This window comes from Lissotriton vulgaris, chromosome 6, assembly GCF_964263255.1.
Source record: "Lissotriton vulgaris chromosome 6, aLisVul1.2, whole genome shotgun sequence".
NCBI classification, from domain to species: domain Eukaryota; kingdom Metazoa; phylum Chordata; class Amphibia; order Caudata; family Salamandridae; genus Lissotriton; species Lissotriton vulgaris.
Genome location: NC_141694.1, coordinates 1163801661 through 1163820414, shown reverse-complemented (window position 1 = coordinate 1163820414; position 18754 = coordinate 1163801661). Strand labels below are relative to the sequence as shown.

Genomic DNA, 18754 nt, shown 5'->3' with positions numbered 1-18754 from the left:
GGCAATTCCTGGACACCCTCATTGACCCCTTAGACCACAATGTCTGTCCATAGCTGATCCACCGAGGAAGTTGTGCATAGTTGTAAGTCCCTTTGACCACCCCAGGCTTTTCTTTATCAAAGCACCGGCCACATTCCTCTTTATCCAGCCACCTCTCCCTTCCTTCAACCCCCTCTTTGTTTATCCATACCTATGGCTCATTAAAGCATGTACTCTCTAAATACATTTTTATAACTGTATGTTCATTCGCCATTAAAACTCTTTGCTCCACTGAAACCTTTCCTGTGCTCATCATCATCTTCTTGGTGTCTTCCCCTTTTGCATGCTTCACCCTTCCTGTATTTCCACCCAAACTGTAAAGCCCGCTTTACCCTCCTCCATTTCAGTCCAGTCCTGCCCATCTGTTCTTAGTATTGCCTGTTTCACCTTCTAATGCAATGAACTCCTTTTAACATTTTTTACAACCCTATCCTTTCCTTTTGTGGGACCTTCTTCTTTCTTTGCTTGTAGTCCCACTGTATCCATCCCATCCCTTTTCACCCTGTTGTCGCTTTTGTGCCCCTGTGCTGCGACCTTTCGGACCTCCCTATGCACCACACTTGATGGCTCACGTAGCTACCCCTCCATGCGTTCTCAAGAGGCACACTGCTGCACTTTCCCGCCTTGCACTTGCCGTGCGCGCATAGCCAGCAGTCCTTGTGACCGTGGCTCTTAACTGCCATCCTCTACCCACTGCACAGGCTTTGCTCTAGTGCCACTACTTCCATGATCCTTTCTCTTTTTTACCAGTTTTAAAATGGTTTTATAAGCTTTTGGGATTACCAATTTGGATGACAGAGTCGTTTGTTTCTTTAAATTACTACTCTGAGTTATGCACCACTCTTTAATGCAGAGGCGGGCCCCGTAGGGGCTCAGGAGCCGGCGCCATAACCGGCAACGAGCCCCCACCAGAGCGGACAAAATGGGGGCCGGAAGCAGCAATCAGGGAAGAAGACGGCGGGAATACGGGGTCTCCCCAGATACGCAAGGGAGCCCCCAGTTGGCGCTCAGCCCGCCCCCCCCCCCTTCCCCCCCCCTTACCTGGTTTCCGGCCACACCGCGCGGCCAATAGGGGGGGCAGGCATCGTTTGAAACCCCCAATGGGGGGGTGCCCTTGGACCAAGATAGGCCAGGGGGGGGCATATAAGCGCTGCTCCCCCAGGGATACTCCTATGTCCAGGAGCGGGGGAGCAGCACGGCGAAAAAGAATCTTGGAATCTTGAAGAATCTCGGGAGCGGATAAACCCGTGCTGCCAGCGAGGGATCAACCCGGACTCAAAGGCGGGGAAAGTAAGCGGTGTTCCCTCGACGGGGAAAGCTGCCACCGGAGGCCACCAAGCGCGACCCCCGACGAGAGAGAACCACCACCCGAGCCTGCACGGCGCGGGGACAAAGAGGGCGCCTGCCTCTCGTGACCCGACGAGCGGAAGGGAGGCGTAGACACGACCGGAGCCTACCCGGTGTGCCCCCCCTCCCCCCACGGCTAGAGCGCCGCGGCAGCGGAGCGAAAGGTCAAGGACAACAACCGGAGCCTACCCGGTGTGCCGCCCGCCCCCCCGGCTCGAACGCCAACAGGGTGAAAGGACCGCAACCGGAGCCTACCCGGGGCGGTCTGCGGAAAGGCCAGGACGGTGAAAAGAAAGACCGCAACCGGAGCCTACCCGGTGCGGCCTGCGGGAGGAGCAGGACAACCGCGGAGCTCACGGAGAGGCCAGGACGGTGAGAAGAAAGACCGCAACCGGAGCCTACCCGGTGCGGCCTGCGGGAGGAGCAGGACAACCGGAGCTCACCCGGCAGTTACAAGAAAGGCGCGTACCCCGGGGGGGCCTCGGCGGCGGCTGCACGCCGTCGGAAGTGATACGGTACCTGCAGCCAAAGGGACAGACGAGTACAGCAGGGAGCCTCGGCGGCGGCTGCACGCCATCGGAGCGACTGCCGGGCCGCCTTCAAGCTTCCCCAACGTCAGGTCCGGAAGACGGGGAACAACTTCTGAACGGGCGCAGGGGGAAAGCGGCAGGCGCCTCCTGGTGGCAGGAAGCGGCATTGCAGGAAATCTCGAGGCCTGTGAAATAAACCTCGCACAGCGTTTTTTGGTGCATATCTGAACGGCGGCTGCACCCCGCTACCAAGGAGCGACCAACAGGGGGGCTTGGCGCGCAACGGCTGGCAGCAGCCCCCGGCTGAACCCACAAGAAGCACGGAGTGGGAGAGGGGCAACCAAACAAGGAAATGCCCAGGAAAGGCGGCGCACGCAAAGGCCAGGACGACCTGAGTGACCTGCTCAGGAGGGTGCGCGCAGCATCAGAGAAACACGGCGAGGGATGGTTGCAAGAACAGCTGGGCCGTGACGCAGGTGAAGGCACAAGTAAAGGCGGAGCAGCCGAGCCACCCGCGGCCAAAAGGACCAAGAGGGCGCCGGCGAAGTTGGCAGACGCGGCGCCCCCCTCAAAGACACCAAGGCGGGACCGACCAACTGCAGCCAGCACGGCGGTGGCGGGAACGGACAAGGTGACCAGCGACACGACGACCAATGGTGAGCATATTAGCGCAATCATTCAGGAATGCTGCAAAGCGATGGCGCCACTGTTATTGCAAGGGTTAAGCGTGCAGACTGCTAGGGCACAGGCCGGCGGGGTGGAGGGGCCGGGGCAGCCCGAGGGAGCGCCAATGGCACAGAGCAGGGAGGCCGTGGGGCCCCCATGGTTCCTACTCTCACCAGGGACAGAGCATCAACAACAGATAGAGGAACAGACCACAGCCGCCCCGGGGAGAGAAGGGGGATCACCCACAGTAGCATGGGGTAGCGCACCACCCCCAACCAGGCCACCCCTGACAACAGACACGCCAGGTACCTAAGCAAGGCCATCGCCAGGCCCCGCAGCGCTGACCACCAGGGCGACAGGATTGGCCAGCCTCATTCCCCTAGCAGTGAAAGAGCGAATATGGCGCAAAGAGTTCATAGATATCTTCTCCCTCCTGGAGATACAGCTGGAGGGGCTAGATCTTACCACATGCGACAAAAAGGAAGAAGACAGGAGGGAGAGGAGAAGGGAGCGGAAGGAGCGCACATTTGACAATTGGCTAGATGCCTTTCGCATTATGGCGTGCATAATAGTCGAGAAGTTCCCCCACTGCGCGGCCGACTTATGGCTGTACGAGGCAAACATTCACAATGCACAAAGGCAGTTCCAAGGGGACTCTTGGCTGGAATACGACAAGGGTTTCAGACTAAAAATGCAAACACATCCCGAAATGGAGTGGAATGAGGAGGATGTCTCAGGTTACATCCACAAGATGATGGTAGCGAAGGACGCCAGGTCCTGGGGGGGGAGGGCCGAGCAATCCTACAGGGGGTCCTTTCAAAGGGGGAAAGGAAAGCCGTTTCAAAAACACAAACACTTTAACTCAGGGAAAGGAGCACAAGGGCACGGCCCCCCGGCCATATGCTGGAAATTTGAGACCAACGAGTGCACATTCGGGGCAGCGTGTAGATTCTCGCACACGTGCTCAGCATGCGGGGGAGGACACTCGGCGGCAAGCTGCAGGCGCAGAGAGACCACCAAGCGGGACAAAAAAGATAGTAAGAAGCAATGAGGTACACAGGGTAGACCACGAGGAAAGAGCGCGACAGGTTACCCCCCCCCCCTCGCTTGGTCACCCATCAACACCCAAAGATTGCGCGCGCTAGCCAACCGATATCACAACAAGACCGACGCGGACACGCTAGTACAGGGATTTGAGACTGGTTTCATCATACCTTTCGAAGGCCCCCCACCCCCCAGCTGTGACAGGAATTTAAAATCAGCAATGCAGCACCCTGAAGTGGTGACAAAGAAGATAGAGAAGGAGAGGCTGCTGGGCAGAATCGAAGGCCCCCTCCCAGCTACGGCTAGGGTGGACCTTGTTACATCTCCATTAGGGGTAGTGCCCAAGAAAGAGAAAGGGCAGTTCAGGCTGATCCACCACCTGTCATTTCCGGAGGGGCGGTCGGTAAACGACGGAATTCAGTCCGAAGTGTGCTCAGTGACGTACTCCACAATAGATGATGCAATAGACCTAATAAGGGCCACAGGTAGGGGCACGCTTATGGCAAAGGCGGACATCGAGTTGGCGTTCCGACTCCTCCCAGTACACCCCAATAGCTTTCACCTGTTAGGTTTCCAGTGGGAGGGACAGTACTACCGGGACAAAGCAATGCCAATGGGCTGTTCAATATCCTGCGCCTACTTCGAGCTATTTAGCACATTCGTGGAGTGGGCGTTGCACGACCGCCACCCAGAGGGCGGCAAGCTGCATTACTTGGATGACTTCCTGTTTACCGGTCCGGCAGATTCCCGCGTGTGCCGGGACACCCTAGAGGCATTCACCAAGCTGGCAGCTGAATTAGGGATCCCCCTATCCAAAGAGAAAACCGAGGGGCCCACAACAAAGATCACATTTCTGGGAATAGAATTAGACTCCGTCTCAGGCACGTCCAGACTCCCCCCGGACAAGGTAGAGGATTTCAGGAGAGATATACAGGGATTGCTAGGGCGGAGCAAAGCCACACTGAGGGAGTTGCAGCAACTGATCGGGAAACTGAATTTCGCCACCAGGGTGATACCAGCAGGCAAAGTGTTCGCGAGGAGATTGACAAAACTCACACGCGGGCTCACACACAAGCACCACCGGGTGCGCCTGGGGGCCGAGGTAAAGAGGGATTTGGTAGTATGGGACACCTTCCTAGCTGATTTTAACGGGGTCCTCATCTGGAGGGAAGGCTGGTTGACTTGCAGGCAGATCGAATTGTACACAGATGCGTCAGGGAGCACAGGATTTGGCGCGCTCCTGCGGGGCAAGTGGTGCGCGGGTCAGTGGCCTGACAGCTGGCACAGACAAGGCGTGACAGTCAACATAACGTTCCTGGAGCTGTTCCCAATTGTAGTGGCCCTAGTGATTTGGAGGGAGGACCTAAAAAACATGAAACTGACCCTATGGTCAGACAACAAGGGAGTAGTGCAAGCGATCAACAGGGGATCGGCCAGGTGCCCGGACACACTGAGACTAATGCGCCGTCTGGTTACATTGCAGTTGGAAGGCAACAGAGACCTGCGAGTAAGGCACGTGCCAGGGGTGGAGAAGGAGATAGCCGACACCCTATCCCGGGGCAAGATGAACAAATTCAGGGAACTGGCTCCCAGGGCAGACACAAGCATGACCCCCTTCCCACACCAGCTGTGGAATCTAGCAGGACAGACCTCTCAGAGCTGATCACCCATGCACTGGCCCCCGGCGCAGCAAGGCGATACACGAAATACCTGGCAACGGTGCTAAAAATAGGAGGCATTCAATCACTGGCCTGCCCAAGCGAGACGCGCAGGGCAGCGGAACTTTTTATAAGCTGGGCATACAAAAATGGCAGGTCGAGGTCATGGACACAAGCCCACCTAGCGGCGGTGGTACACTATGCAAAACTAGAGACAGGGCACAACCCGTTAGCATCACACTACATCAAGACGGCCATGAAGGGCTGGAAGAGGAAGGAAGGGAAGAAGGCAGACACAAGGCCGCCTATAGACTTCAACAGGCTAGGGGCGCTGCTGCAGGCGTTAGACCACGTGGCGGCAGGCGAATACGAACAGGTGCTCTTCAAGGCGGCATTCACCACAGCCTTCTTTGGGGCGTTCCGCATCAGCGAACTCGTAGCCCCAGCACGGGGGGGCCCAGCCGAGCGATGCCTGCGGGCCAGCGACGTATCCCCGAGAGGGGGCAGTGTAGAGCTGGTGCTGCGCAGATCCAAGACAGACCAAGCAGGCAGAGGGGCCACAGTGAGTCTGCGCTGCATCCAGAACCAGGACCTCTGCGCTGTGTGCCGCCTCCTAGCCTTCATGGCAATTCGCCCAGCAGGCGATGGCCCCCTGTTCATACACGGGGACGGGTCACACTTGAGTAAATTTCAATTCATAGCAGTGATGAGGATGGCCCTCAGCAAAGCGGGCTTGCCCCCAGGGGCCTTTGGGTCACACTCATTCCGGATAGGGGCGGCCACGACCGCTGCCCAGCACGGGATGCCAGCAGCAAGCATACAGGCACTAGGGAGATGGCGCTCGCGCGCATACAAGACATATGTGAGGCCCCAGCTATTGTGACAGGGCCTCAGTCAGCGCGGGGTCTGCTTGAAGGTGACCGTTCCCCCCCTTTCTACTTCCACCAACAGGGAACAGACCCCACCTGGTATGGGTAGTGGGCCACTCCTTCGTCAAGCGGATGGGGGCATGGTGGAAGAACAGGGGACGCGGACTCAAGGCCAAACCGAAACACACGTGCATCCGCTGGTTTGGACAGTCGGGCATGCGCTGGGGGCAGCTGGCGGCAGCCCTCAAGGGGCTGAGGGAGACGGCGGGGCGCCACCCGGACGTTCTGATCATCCACCTCGGGGGGAACGACCTGGCCTGCTTGGGGCGGAGGTCCCTGTTAATCGGAATACAAAATGATCTGGTGGAGACAGCCAAGACATGCGGGCGGGCGACGATAATATGGTCCGAAGTCATCAGCAGACGGGAATGGAGAGGCGCGGAGTCTTACAAGGGGGTAGAGAACTCAAGGAAAAAGCTGAACCTCACAGTGAGCAAGTTCTGCAGGGCGAACGGCTTGGCCTCAATCAGGCATGGACTGATACACACAGGGCGCCCGGAATATTATGCGGCCGATGGGGTACACCTATCCGATGAAGGGATGGAGGTCTTTTGGAACAACCTCTGGGGCGCCATGGTGCTAGCCGGTTGCCAATGATAGAAGGGGCGTTGGGGGGAGCCGCAGGAAGACAGCAGCCTCCCTGTCGGCGTGGCGAAGTGCTACGCTGAGAACGGTTGGTACAGAGGCACACCGGAGGGCGGTGCGCCAGAATAGGTCCACTCACCTTCTGATGCCGCACGGCTGGGTGAGATGGCCTAAAGACAACGGCTCTGGGATGCCTCACGGCTGGGCAACATGGCAACGAAGGGAAGGGGGAATATGCAGAGACGGCGCTCGCAGCCCAGCCCCCGCCGGATGGCAGGGCACAACAGGTCGGAAAGGTAGCGAGGCAGCCTAACTCTGGGACAATCGATATCCCCTTCCCGCGCAGAGGAAGCGCAAAGAAATCCAACCAACACAAAACCGCCCCAGAAGGGGCAAGAGACAATGGCAAAGAATGTATAATGGCATAACATACAAATGCAAGTGATACCTGATGCAAGTGATACAATACCTGTTTTTGCCTTGTAACCCTAATAAACTGCGGCCAATAAATGACCACCACAGAGAAAAGGTGTAGTGGCATTCTTGGTGGGACGGGGGAGGCAAGAAAAAAAGGTACTTAGGGATCACTGCGGGAGTGGGGCAGAGTGGGCAGGTTATGGCTCACGTAGCTACCCCTCCATGCGTTCTCAAGAGGCACACTGCTGCACTTTCCCGCCTTGCACTTGCCGTGCGCGCATAGCCAGCAGTCCTTGTGACCGTGGCTCTTAACTGCCATCCTCTACCCACTGCACAGGCTTTGCTCTAGTGCCACTACTTCCATGATCCTTTCTCTTTTTACCAGTTTTAAAATGGTTTTGTAAGCTTTTGGGATTACCAATTTGGATGACAGAGTCGTTTGTTTCTTTAAATTACTACTCTGAGTTGGTGGCCAGGAGTTTCCTGGTGTTCTAGTCTCCTCTCTAAATAATCCAACTACTATAACGGGCAGAATAAGCTATGTGCATATTAGAAAGTGGTCAGATATTCCTTTGGCCAGTTATCCTGTTTATCTGAATCTATATCCATGTCCCCCTAGGACTAGGAAATAGCCTAACCTGGACATAGAGCCCTTGGAACCAGACATGCTGGAATATTGCCTGACTTCTGGAATCTCGTTTCTCCACAGATCTATTAAGGCCAGTACTGAAGTGAAGGTTTGAAGCAGTCTGTTTCCGCTTCCCTCAGGGGTGTCCCCTTATTCTTACGTTAAAGTCACCCCCTACAATCATAAGGGAGTCCGGTAGCCTAGTCAGCCAATCTCATTGTGTCCCCAGTGTTGTGGTTTGTAGCCCTGACATTGCCAGGAGGCCACAGTGAGTTCTTCCCCATTCACATTATATTACACAAAATTCAGCAGTTTAAAAACCTATGTTTCAGCGGGACCTGCGAAATATGGAAAATATTTCACCGAACCCTGTGAAATATGTTTTTTATCATAATGACTGCCGAAACCCATCCTGCAGTGCCTTAGCATTGTCAGAGCTGCTTGGGTTCTGTGCCAGTGGAGTTCCAAATCATGCACACGGGTTAACTAAATCACACATCTAGAAATGGTATTGTTTCCTTTTCCTTGACAGTAGTATTTAATTTGTACGAGTAGGAAACCACATTTTTGTTTAAATCTGTCCAATATATGGGAAGTACAGTGAACCATAATTATGCAGTGAACACCACAGCATCTCATGTTTTCACTGCCCAACCTCTGCCCATTTTTCTACAAGACATTATTTCCTTAAATGCAATTAACCCCTAAACATTCAAATTCCAATCATTGTCCATTGTTAGCTCAACTTGAAGAGTAGCTTCAACAATCTCCCTATTTTGCAGACAGAAGGGTTCCGATATAAGTGTAACTATATGGTAAACTTGGGCGACACTTCGTGAACTTCCAAACTTTTTCACAGTTCACAAAACTGATGTGGTAACGTGCCTGGAAGCCATATCAGGCGCAACTTTCCAGGCGCAGCATTTTTGTTGTTGTTGCAGTTTTATATAGCACAAACTCGACCCGAACGTATCAGAGCTCTTTACATGAGCACCAGTTGCCTTACAGACGAACACAGTCATTTTTAGGCAATGGGAGATTAGGTGATTTGACTAGAATCGCAGTATGTTTGAGCTTCTCCCCAGAATCGAACCTGGTTTCCCAGTTTCAAAGTCGGCCGCCCTAGTTGTTAAGCCACACCCTCCATTATGCTACTTTTTTAAGGCTGCATATTCCCCCCATGCTGAGGAAAACAAAAACGTGATGGATGAATTGTTTAAAATAATCCCAGCCACTGTGAATTTTAAAATGGGCCTCAATCCAGTCCTTAATTTTATTGCCCACCATGCCACCTCAGAAAGGGACCAACCATGTGTACATCAGCCTTGGTGCTGCTCCAATATCGGGTGCAAAATGACTGTCTGTGCGGCAATGTCTCTACTATACATTTCAGCACAGTGAGAAAAGCAGGCAAATGAAAAGGGGGGGCTCTTGGCCCCCCCGCCCGCATGGCGGCGCGGCGACCGCCTCCCCCCTTCATGCCTCCCGGTGGCGGGGCGTGCCCTTCCGGGCGCGCCTCGCCACCGATTGGTTGGCGCCCTCCCTGACCCGGACGTCATTGTAGGACTTCCGGGTCAGGGGGGCGGGCCGCAGGAGGGGCTGGGTGGGGGCGTAACCGCCCCCACCTGGCCCCTTGTGGATAAAGAAGCGGGGAGCGCCCAGGAGACCCTCTTGTTCTCTGGACGCTCCCCCACAGCCCGTGCCCCGCCCTCGGGGCTTCTTGTTTTCCCTCCCACCATCCCTGGAACTATATGATTGATGCTGTACTAGTTGATGTAGATGTATTCTGCTGGGTCATTGTTTTAAACTTTTCCATGCGTTAGTGATCTTTATGTGGTTTGTATATCTTCGGATGCTGTTTTCCTTAGGAATTTTTTCCCCTTTTTAGTGAAATGTGCTGAAATATGTTTTGTGGTTCCAATTGTGTTAGGACTTTTTCTCCCTTGTAGCGATACGTTGATACGTGATGTAATTTAGTTAGAGTAGTTGTCCTTTAGACTTTTTTCCCTTAGGTCGTCGTATTTATTAGGTATGGGGCATGCGGTAAGGTAATGACCGGTGAGCAGCTATTTTTAAGGTCTGAGGGGGCGGGCATCATCCCATGGAGGTTCCCGCCCAGGGGGAGGGGCCACAGGCACCTCCTAGAACTTCAGGGGCAAGGTAGTTGGTGTTTCAAAGGGGCGCGGGTGGGAGTAGTCACGCTTTCCTTAGGCTGGTAGCCACCCCGCGCGCGCATACTCATGACGTCACCGGATGGTGCAGAGTAAGGGCCCTCCTTTAGTGGGTAAATGGAGTTCACGGCGTGGACCGGGTAATTACCAGGCCCGGCTGTGCATGCGCACATCTCTAGGTGAGGCGCAGCTAGTAGGACCTGACACCGGTTAGCGACCTTGCCATATGGCCAGAAATGTAGTATACAAAAATGTAGATGAGGATGTTAGATTCGGTTAGGAAGCAATCTGTATTAGAGTTTCTGTTAAGGTTAGTCTCTCAAACTTGTTGACAATATTGTATCTAATGTCTTGCTGATTTTTGTATAAATTGTTTATCATGCTATTAAAATTTTATAATTTTCATATCTTAATAAATACGGCCGGGGGGTTTTGCGACCCCCCCCGCCTTCCAAAGATAACCATGTTTCATGTTCATGTTTCCGGGGGTTGGTGTGGTCATTTGGGGGGGGGGCGGCAGCCAGTCGCTGACCATGTTTGAAAAAGCAATGTTTTCTATGATGGGTAAAATCTGAATCTGAAGGTGATCTTTTTCCCTTACCATCCTGGGAAGTGAATTACTCCGGCCTGTACCTGAGGAAAATCTCCAACCGTTTCCAGGGTGGAAAAGTGATTTCAGTTTATGAATGCTCAACGAGGTACATTTTTGTGAGCATTAAGTAACTTGCCTTGTTAACGCCCGTCGCCACCCCACGCGGGGACTTTTCCACTGTAGATTTCCCACAGTCGTGGGGGTTGAAATGGGTAGTAATAAAACTATTTACATCTGTCAACCATGCTTGTATGAATTCCTGACAGGCATAAAGGGAGCCGTTTTCGCCCACAAACGTACTTTTATGGTTATAAAATAAAACTGGCCAAGCGTATTTCACAATTTAAAACATGTTTGACACTTTTTCTAGAATTTAACATTCTTAACTACGGAATTTTGTACTGTTTTCTTCTTTTTACTACAGACAGCCAAACACCATTGCCAAGTATTAACACCTGCTTATACCAAAAACACCATTTTAAAGCGAACAGCCCTTAAATAAAACCACAATATAAAAAATATCTAACAAGTATATGGTCCTAATGTTGTTCTCTCTGGATTCTGGTTCTATTTCCAGAACACTCTGCCTTTTTCCTTGTGGTTTGTCACCAGAACCCCTCAAAGGCAATATTAGACCCTGTTAAATGGTACCTGTTATGTATCCCCTGAATATATTATCTAGCATATAAAAAGATACCAGGTCTGCTCTGCATTAATTTTTCAACAGTGGTCTCCTGTGTGGTGTTGCTCTTGTTTCGGAGAGCTGGAAGGCCAATAACCACAATGGAGTTATACTTTATTAGTGTTAGGCTAACGTGCTTGAAGCTGGCAACACTCAATGAATAACATATATAAATTACTTCATCTTCCTTTTCTCTCCACTGTTGTTGAAAGCTGCCTTGCATCGAGAAACTGTACAATCTGAATTCTAGGGTTTTCTCCTACTACAGGAATTAGAGCTGAACTCAATAAAGTATTGTCCTAGGTGAACTGTTTGCTGTGCTGCAACAATGTATAGGGATATGCTTAGGTTAGTACCACAAGCCCTCTTCTGCTTTAAGCAGTGTAGAATACATTATGGAAATTGTAAGTTGTAACAAAAGGCATTTCTGTCTGGTGCAACCACTGACTTCTACTTATTTCTTCTTGTCCAGGTTCCCATTTGGTTTACCGGGTTGTTCACAAGGACATTCTAAAATAAGTACAAACATGGACATCGTTGGTTTCCTGAAGTCCCAGTTTGTCTTCCATCTTCTCATCTGCTACATTTTTATAGCGACTGGACTAATAGTGAACTTTATTCAGCTCTTCACGCTTCTTATTTTGCCAGTGAACAAGAATCTTTACAGGAAAATCAATTGTCGACTGAGCTACTGCATTTCCAGCCGTAAGATTATTTGAAGATAATTTCCATATATGTTGATGATTTATATAATTTATTTGCCAACTGTTTTTTTTTTTTAAAGCACATTTATTCAGTAGAGGAAATTCAAAGCATGACAGACACTATGGAATGAGTTTGTCCTTAAATACAAAGTGTGATTTAAATGATCGATCATTTGGGGGGAGACCAAATTAAAAAGATTTGGGGCCAGGTGTTCAAAGGTTTTTTGCGTGCACAAATGGGTTTTAGACCCGTTTGTGCCAGCAAAAAACCTATGGCCCATGTATTAATCCTATTTTTCCAGTCGCAAATCAAATTGCTACTCGCAAAATAGGATTAGCGACTCGTTCATTAGGAAGGAGCGATCCAAGGGCGTCCCATTTGTGAATGCATGCGCAAATATTAGGCAGTGGTCCTAGGAAGAACTGCCTGCCCTTTTATTTTTCAAATGCATCCCGTTTTCCTTTATGGAAGAGGCTGCATTTGAAAAAAAAACTGCTTTATTTAAAAGCAGTCCCAGAAATGGTGTTCTGCTGACCCCAGCAGACCACCCTCCCGCGGAGTAACACAGCCATTCCCAATGGGGTTGCAAATTGAGATAGCCTCATTAAAAAGCATGCTGCATGCAATTTGCAACCCTATTGGGAATCGCAAACAGTGTCTCAAACACTGTTGTGCATCCTAAAATGCGACGTGATTTGCGACTCGCTAATTGGCGGGTCATACATCTGGCCCAAAGTGATCGAGATATCTAGAGAGAAGCTGATCTGATAGTGTGGTATCTCCTACAAAATACTGGGATAAGGGGAAAAGATGATTGGCTTGAGGCTTTTTGCCCTTTTTTCTTTGGTAATATTTATTTTAGGCAATGATGCTACATTTGCCTCCAGAAATTATGTGTTTCTAGAGAGAATGGGCATAACATATGTCACTGCACAGCTTGAATAATATTGAGTGAAATGTCATTGTTAAGGGATATTAGGCAAAGGAAGCTGAACTGTTGGAAATGTATGGTATTGTTACACCAGTAATGACACGAGTGGTTGAGGATAGGACTCTTTTCAGGGAACCAGTGGAATTTTCCTTAAGACCTGTAAAAATAGCATTGCCATCTCCAATCTCAGAAACATTAGGGAGTGGATCACAATTTAACAGGCTTGGAGTTTTCAAGGGCTTGGTCTTGAGGATATATGTTATTAATAGCTGTAGATTTAACCAGGATTGCAGTGTGGGCATGTGTCTGGGTTCTTCTCCACATCTTACCAAGTCAATGGTTAGTATTTAGCTCTCTGGGGACCTTCTGTCCTCTCCTCTCTAGGCAGAATAGCTACACGTCTTTGAAATTTGGCAGGGTGGAGTACTTCTCGTTGGTTCCAGGTTTCTTCCCAGTCTCAGGAGCACCAGCAGCATAGGGTATCCTTGTCTCCATCAAGGCAGCTAGAAGGTATTGGCTGCAGTGGGACTGTAGCATCCAGAACTGCATATACGAGAGGCCCAACAGGAAAGTCTGCCAACTTTTTCGAATTAATCTGGATACTCGAATGCCTGTGACTAACCAGAGTGTAAATGTTGATAATTTGAATTCATTGCACTGCAGAGATTTGATGTTTAATTTCTCAAGTGTATTACTGCTAATGGCCCAGGATATTGGTGCTATGCAAACTTTTAAATAACTATCCTGTTGTATGTTGATTTCAGTGATTTTAATAGATCACAACGTCTTACAACAGATACTTAAATATGCACTTTACGTGTTGATCTCTGTAGAGATTACACATTTTTGATCACGGTTTAAGTACTGGTGGCTCACATGACCCCCAAATAATAATGTGTTTCTTTGGTTTAAGATTGCTACCACACCAAATGCCTAGTGAGAAGCCCTCTGCTGAACAGGAGCATTAAGCTAGCTTCCTCTGGTGGTTCTTAAACTCAACTTTCTAGGGCACAAATCTCTGGATATTTTGCTCTTTCATTGTGGTGAGGCAGTTTATGCCCTCAAGAAACATGCTTTCCACATAATTTGGACCTGCATTCTACATCTGCACGGCTGGCACCTTCAAAATCCATTTGGTGCGACCCAGAGCTTTATTTGCTAACACAATAAGTGCAGGGGCCCAATGTTTTTCTTAGGCACCCAACCCTGCACCGCAGAATGCAATGGCTTCTGTATACAATGGTTGCCCATTCTTTGCACCTCATTCCTTTTTATTCTCCCACCAAACACTTGGTATCTCTTTCAGTCTCGTAACATGTTCTTTCTTACCCCTGCTTTTTACCTCTGTCACTGTTTTCTTATCTTTACTTTTCTCCTTTGTCATCTCTTTTCTGCTTGGCTTTATCCCAATCAATCTGACTCCAAATCTGATGATTAAAAATAAGTCATGGCCCCCAAAAATTAGTGCAATTGCTTTCCCCCCGCACATGTTTAGCACTGGTTCTACCTTATGGCGCCAAGTAGCTGCAGAAGGGCACAAAATATAATGATTCCAGTACATGTGATGCACTTCACTTACAAAATCTTTCTTTTACCTCATGCACTGAAACGTCTTGCACCTTTCCCTGAGTAATTACCAAAGGCTGAGAATAATTCAAGCACTCAGTTATCAATCACCTTTTGTTTGCCTTAGTGTGATAGATATGCCCAGACCGGTGTCCGTTGTTTACTGTTCTATAGGAGTCAAGGTACACCTCACTGATGAGGCCTAAATAAACCAAAGCGGGACTGGAGTTGCTTTTTGTTCCTATCTAGAGGGCACCTGGCCTTGCAGTATGGGCAGGACTGTCCCTGTTGGAGCAGGATTAAGACGGGTTTGCTATTGGCTGGTCTCTGTTAAGAATTGCTTTGATGGTGTAACACAATGGAGTGGAATGCAGCCTGAATAATTACCAATAGCTGAGATTCATTCATGGCTTAAACCAATCTACCTTTTCCCTCCAGCACCTTTCTTTAAGGAACCCTCTGCCCCCAATGTTGCACCCTGTTGAATCAAGTGAAAACCTGTTTAATGTCATGGGAAAAACTTACGTTGAAAAGCTGTGGGAAACTGACATCTTAATTCCTATGGCGGTGCCTCCACAGGCGCCGCCTCCATTGTAGGGAAATGGCCTGTGACCACTGCCCCGACGGGCTCCTTGCGTGTGTCGTAGGCGACGGTCTTTCCCCATGCGCTCCGACTGCCAGTATCCTAATCTGGCGGTCGCACCACTGCCTCAGATGTCGGACGGACAACCACCATCTGCCTGTCCGTGGCCATCTGCCCAACATCATAAGTAGGCCCACAGTGTTAGGCTTGGCCCTTTCTGCAGGGTCATCCTCAGACTTTTTTCTCACAACCTGCTGTTTTCTGAACTCGTTTTTGTTGTTTTTTTGGATTCTGTACGCTTTATTATTGCTAGTGGAGAAGTGTGGCTCACTGGTTAGAGGAGGCAGACCCGGAAGCAGAGGTCAGCCCGGGACCAGGGTTCAATTCCCGGCTCGGCGGGGTCTTGAGTCCTAAAAATGTCCATGGACTCGACAATTCTCGCTCCGGTGCCTACTCGAGTCACGGGTTCACACTCTGAGACTCTGGGCAATAGCTTGCTTAATCTCCACAACGGCCCCTCGCGGCGGGATGCCTGGCTTTCACCTTGCGGATACCCTGCCGGGGTTATCTCACAGGGGAATACCAGGACGGGTTCCCTAAGCAGGCGCTTAGAAACCGCTCGGTGATTTGCGCTATATAAATTCCTGTACATTTACATTTAATCGGTGCTAAAGTGCTTGTGCTCTCTGATTTGAACATGTTGAACTTTACTTACACCCAATTGGCACATTTAATTTACATGCAAGACCCTGGCAAGTGGTTAAATGTACCCAGGGCCTGCAAATTAAATTCTACTAGTGGGCCTACAGCACTGATTGTGCCATCCACTTGAGTAATACTTTAAACATGTCTCAAGGCTGCCATTGCAGCCTGAATGCAGTTTTAAACTGTGAATTTGTCTTGGCAACATAACCTCCTTGCCAAGCCTTAACCTCCTCTTTTATTTCATATTTGTCACCCCTAAAGAAGGTCCTAGGTAGCCCTTTTGGAAGGCCACATTGTAATTAAAATGTCAGACATGTACTTTTACGTTTTACATGTCTTGGTAGTGAAACACTCCTACATTCCTTTTTCACTTTTGTGAAGCCTACCTCTCCAATAGGATAACATTGGGTTGCCTTATTACATTTCTAAAGTGTTAACGCCCAATTGGGAGCAGGTCAAGTTTGGTGTTTGAGAAACCTTATTTAAACATCCTCTTTGATGGTAAAGTCAGATTTTAAGTTAACATTTTGAAAGTTGGCATTTTTCTGCCATAGCTATTTAGCACATGCTTCTTGTTCCTGGATCATATGACTTGGTGTAGTTGGCAGTTGGACTTTGCTTATTCCTTCCAGCCAGACAACCACACAATAGAGGGATTATATGTGCCTAGATGGGCCATCAGCTGGCAGGATGGGGGATGAAGCTGGGCACATCCACACCTGCAGCTGAATAGGCTGTGTCCTGCCTTCATACAAAGGACTTGTCACCACTGCATGGTTCGTGCAGCCACCTTGAGCCAGGGCAGAGAGGCAGGAAACGTCAAGGACTTCAAAGAGAATTCTCTAGAAAATTCTCCTACTTCAAAGAAGGCCCCAGATATAAATAATGGACCCTCTGACCCAACTCTTCAGGACACCTCTGGACCTGTGGGTACCACAGAAGAAGAAATGCTGTTCTGCTGTGCTGCTAGAAGTGTTGCTCTGCTTGCTGAGAAAGAAGACTGGGCCTTCTCCTTCATCCCAGGCTGTAGTAACTACAAGGATCAGCTGACTAACCTGTTCTGAGCTACAAGGACACAACAAGCACGAGAGGCCCCTGCATATACCCAGTTGACCTGCTGCCTGGATCTGCAACTGAACCTGCCTAAGCTCTACTGGCCTCTGCTGGAGTGAGTTCTTGACCCTCAAGTGTTATTCGGCATGTCCTGGACCCTTAATCGGGCCTTAGTTGAACTCTCCAGAAGTTTTGAGCTCTTTGCAAACTGGCCTGCTCGCTGCGGGGTCTTGCTGCCCGGCAACACGAAGTTCCAGCGAACCCGACTCTTTGCTCCACAGCGAACTCTAATAATGTCTGTCAACGCAAGATCTGCACGACGAGCTACAGTATCGACAGCTCGCGGCGACTGCCAATGCGAAGCTCCCGCAATGACTGACCACAACCCCGGACAGGATCTTCCCGCTACAGAGACGACCATCTGCGGCGCTGTTCCTGCTCCTTGTGGACCCTTCCACTGCGAACGGAATTCTTCGCTCTGGACTTTAAAGTAAGTCTTTCTGCTCTACTAACTTTGTCCCTGTATCTGACCCGAACTCCATCGGAGTCAGCCTGAATTTGCAACTTCCACCCTGTCTTGCGAGACCAGATAACTGTGAGTGGAGCTTTTTGGTTTTAGGTGCCACGCTTAATGTAAAACCTTTAAGATGTAATATTCCCGGTTCAACTTATTGGATTTATGCCTTTTTGGTGTCAATTTATTAAATCTAACTCTATTTTTTCCCAATTGGTGTGGGATTTTTCTTGTGTTGTGTCTTCACTCTATTACTGATGGAAGTGCTGCATAAATACTTTACACCCGTGGTTCTCACCCTTTTGACTTCTGGAGACCCCACTTAATCATTACTAGAAACCGGGGACTTCCACTGAATTATTACTGGAATCTGGGGGCACCCCACTGATCCCCCGGCCTTAGCATGGTCGATAATTTGAACGGGAAAGCAATACAAAAAAATACAGAAAAAAGCATTCATCAAACAAATACTCAAATCATGACACATTTTATTTAAGTCGCAAACATATATAAATGAAAACAACTCAATTTTTACTTTATTAAAAAGGTTAAGCTTTTCAAAATTCAATCAAGGCCACTCATCATCCATACTATATTCTGTTTGATGCACCTGCACTGCTCCCACGAGTCAATCTGAGGATAGTAATTTTATTTTTAGACTCCAATTTCTTCATATTTACAGTAGATTTAAAAATGTTCAGTTGTATATGTATCTATATTAATCTGTTAATATTGTTTAATTTTCTAAGTAGTCGTGTACCCCCAGTGGTTCCCGAACCACAGGTTTGGAACTACTGCTTTACATACACATTGCCTCTAAGTTAAGCCTGACTGCTTTTGTGCCAAGCAAGAAGAGGGTTAAGCCCAGGTTATTTTGGGGTTTGCTTGTGTCTTCACCCTGACAGGAATTATGGTTGCTTTTCGAGTAGGGTTCCCCTTTAAACCAGTAACCACATTTACAACACAGACATATACTTTATAAAGCTAAAATCCAAAGATCAATGTCTGGTCATGAAATATTAAATAATCCCAAAGATACTAGCCTTTGTCACCCCTTGACCATCTCCATATAATACTCCATGCAGTGTCAACCAGATATTCTGTGGGTTCCTCCTCTGTTGCTCCTGGGTGTACACCTTACTTTGCCAATTTGATAGCTTAGCAGTGCTTCCAGTGCTCCTCCGTTGCTCCTCTAAGCACAGACTAATGCTCCCTGGTGATTTAACAATGCCTCCAACAGGTTTTGTTCTGCTTCCCTTCTGTAGCTTTTCCGTAAGCCGCCTATAATACTCCCTGGTGATCCAACAATGTCTCAAATGAGTTGTTCCTCTGTTGATGCTGAGTACACTCAATTTAATAATCTATGCTATCAACACTGCATCTAGTGGATTGACCTGACGCTTGAGGGT

At 49.5% G+C, this 18754-nt stretch overlaps 1 protein-coding gene across 1 annotated transcript in view; it reads left to right on the top strand.

Annotated features, from left to right (window-relative positions):
• AGPAT4 (1-acylglycerol-3-phosphate O-acyltransferase 4) overlaps positions 1 to 18754 on the top strand; it is a 371388-nt gene that overhangs the window by 73751 nt on the left and 278883 nt on the right. Inside the window, exon 2 of the mRNA XM_086927247.1 lies at positions 11761 to 11993. Coding sequence (XP_086783373.1) covers positions 11816 to 11993 — 178 coding nt within the window. The 5' untranslated portion in view covers positions 11761 to 11815. The remainder of the gene's footprint in view (positions 1 to 11760; positions 11994 to 18754) is intronic.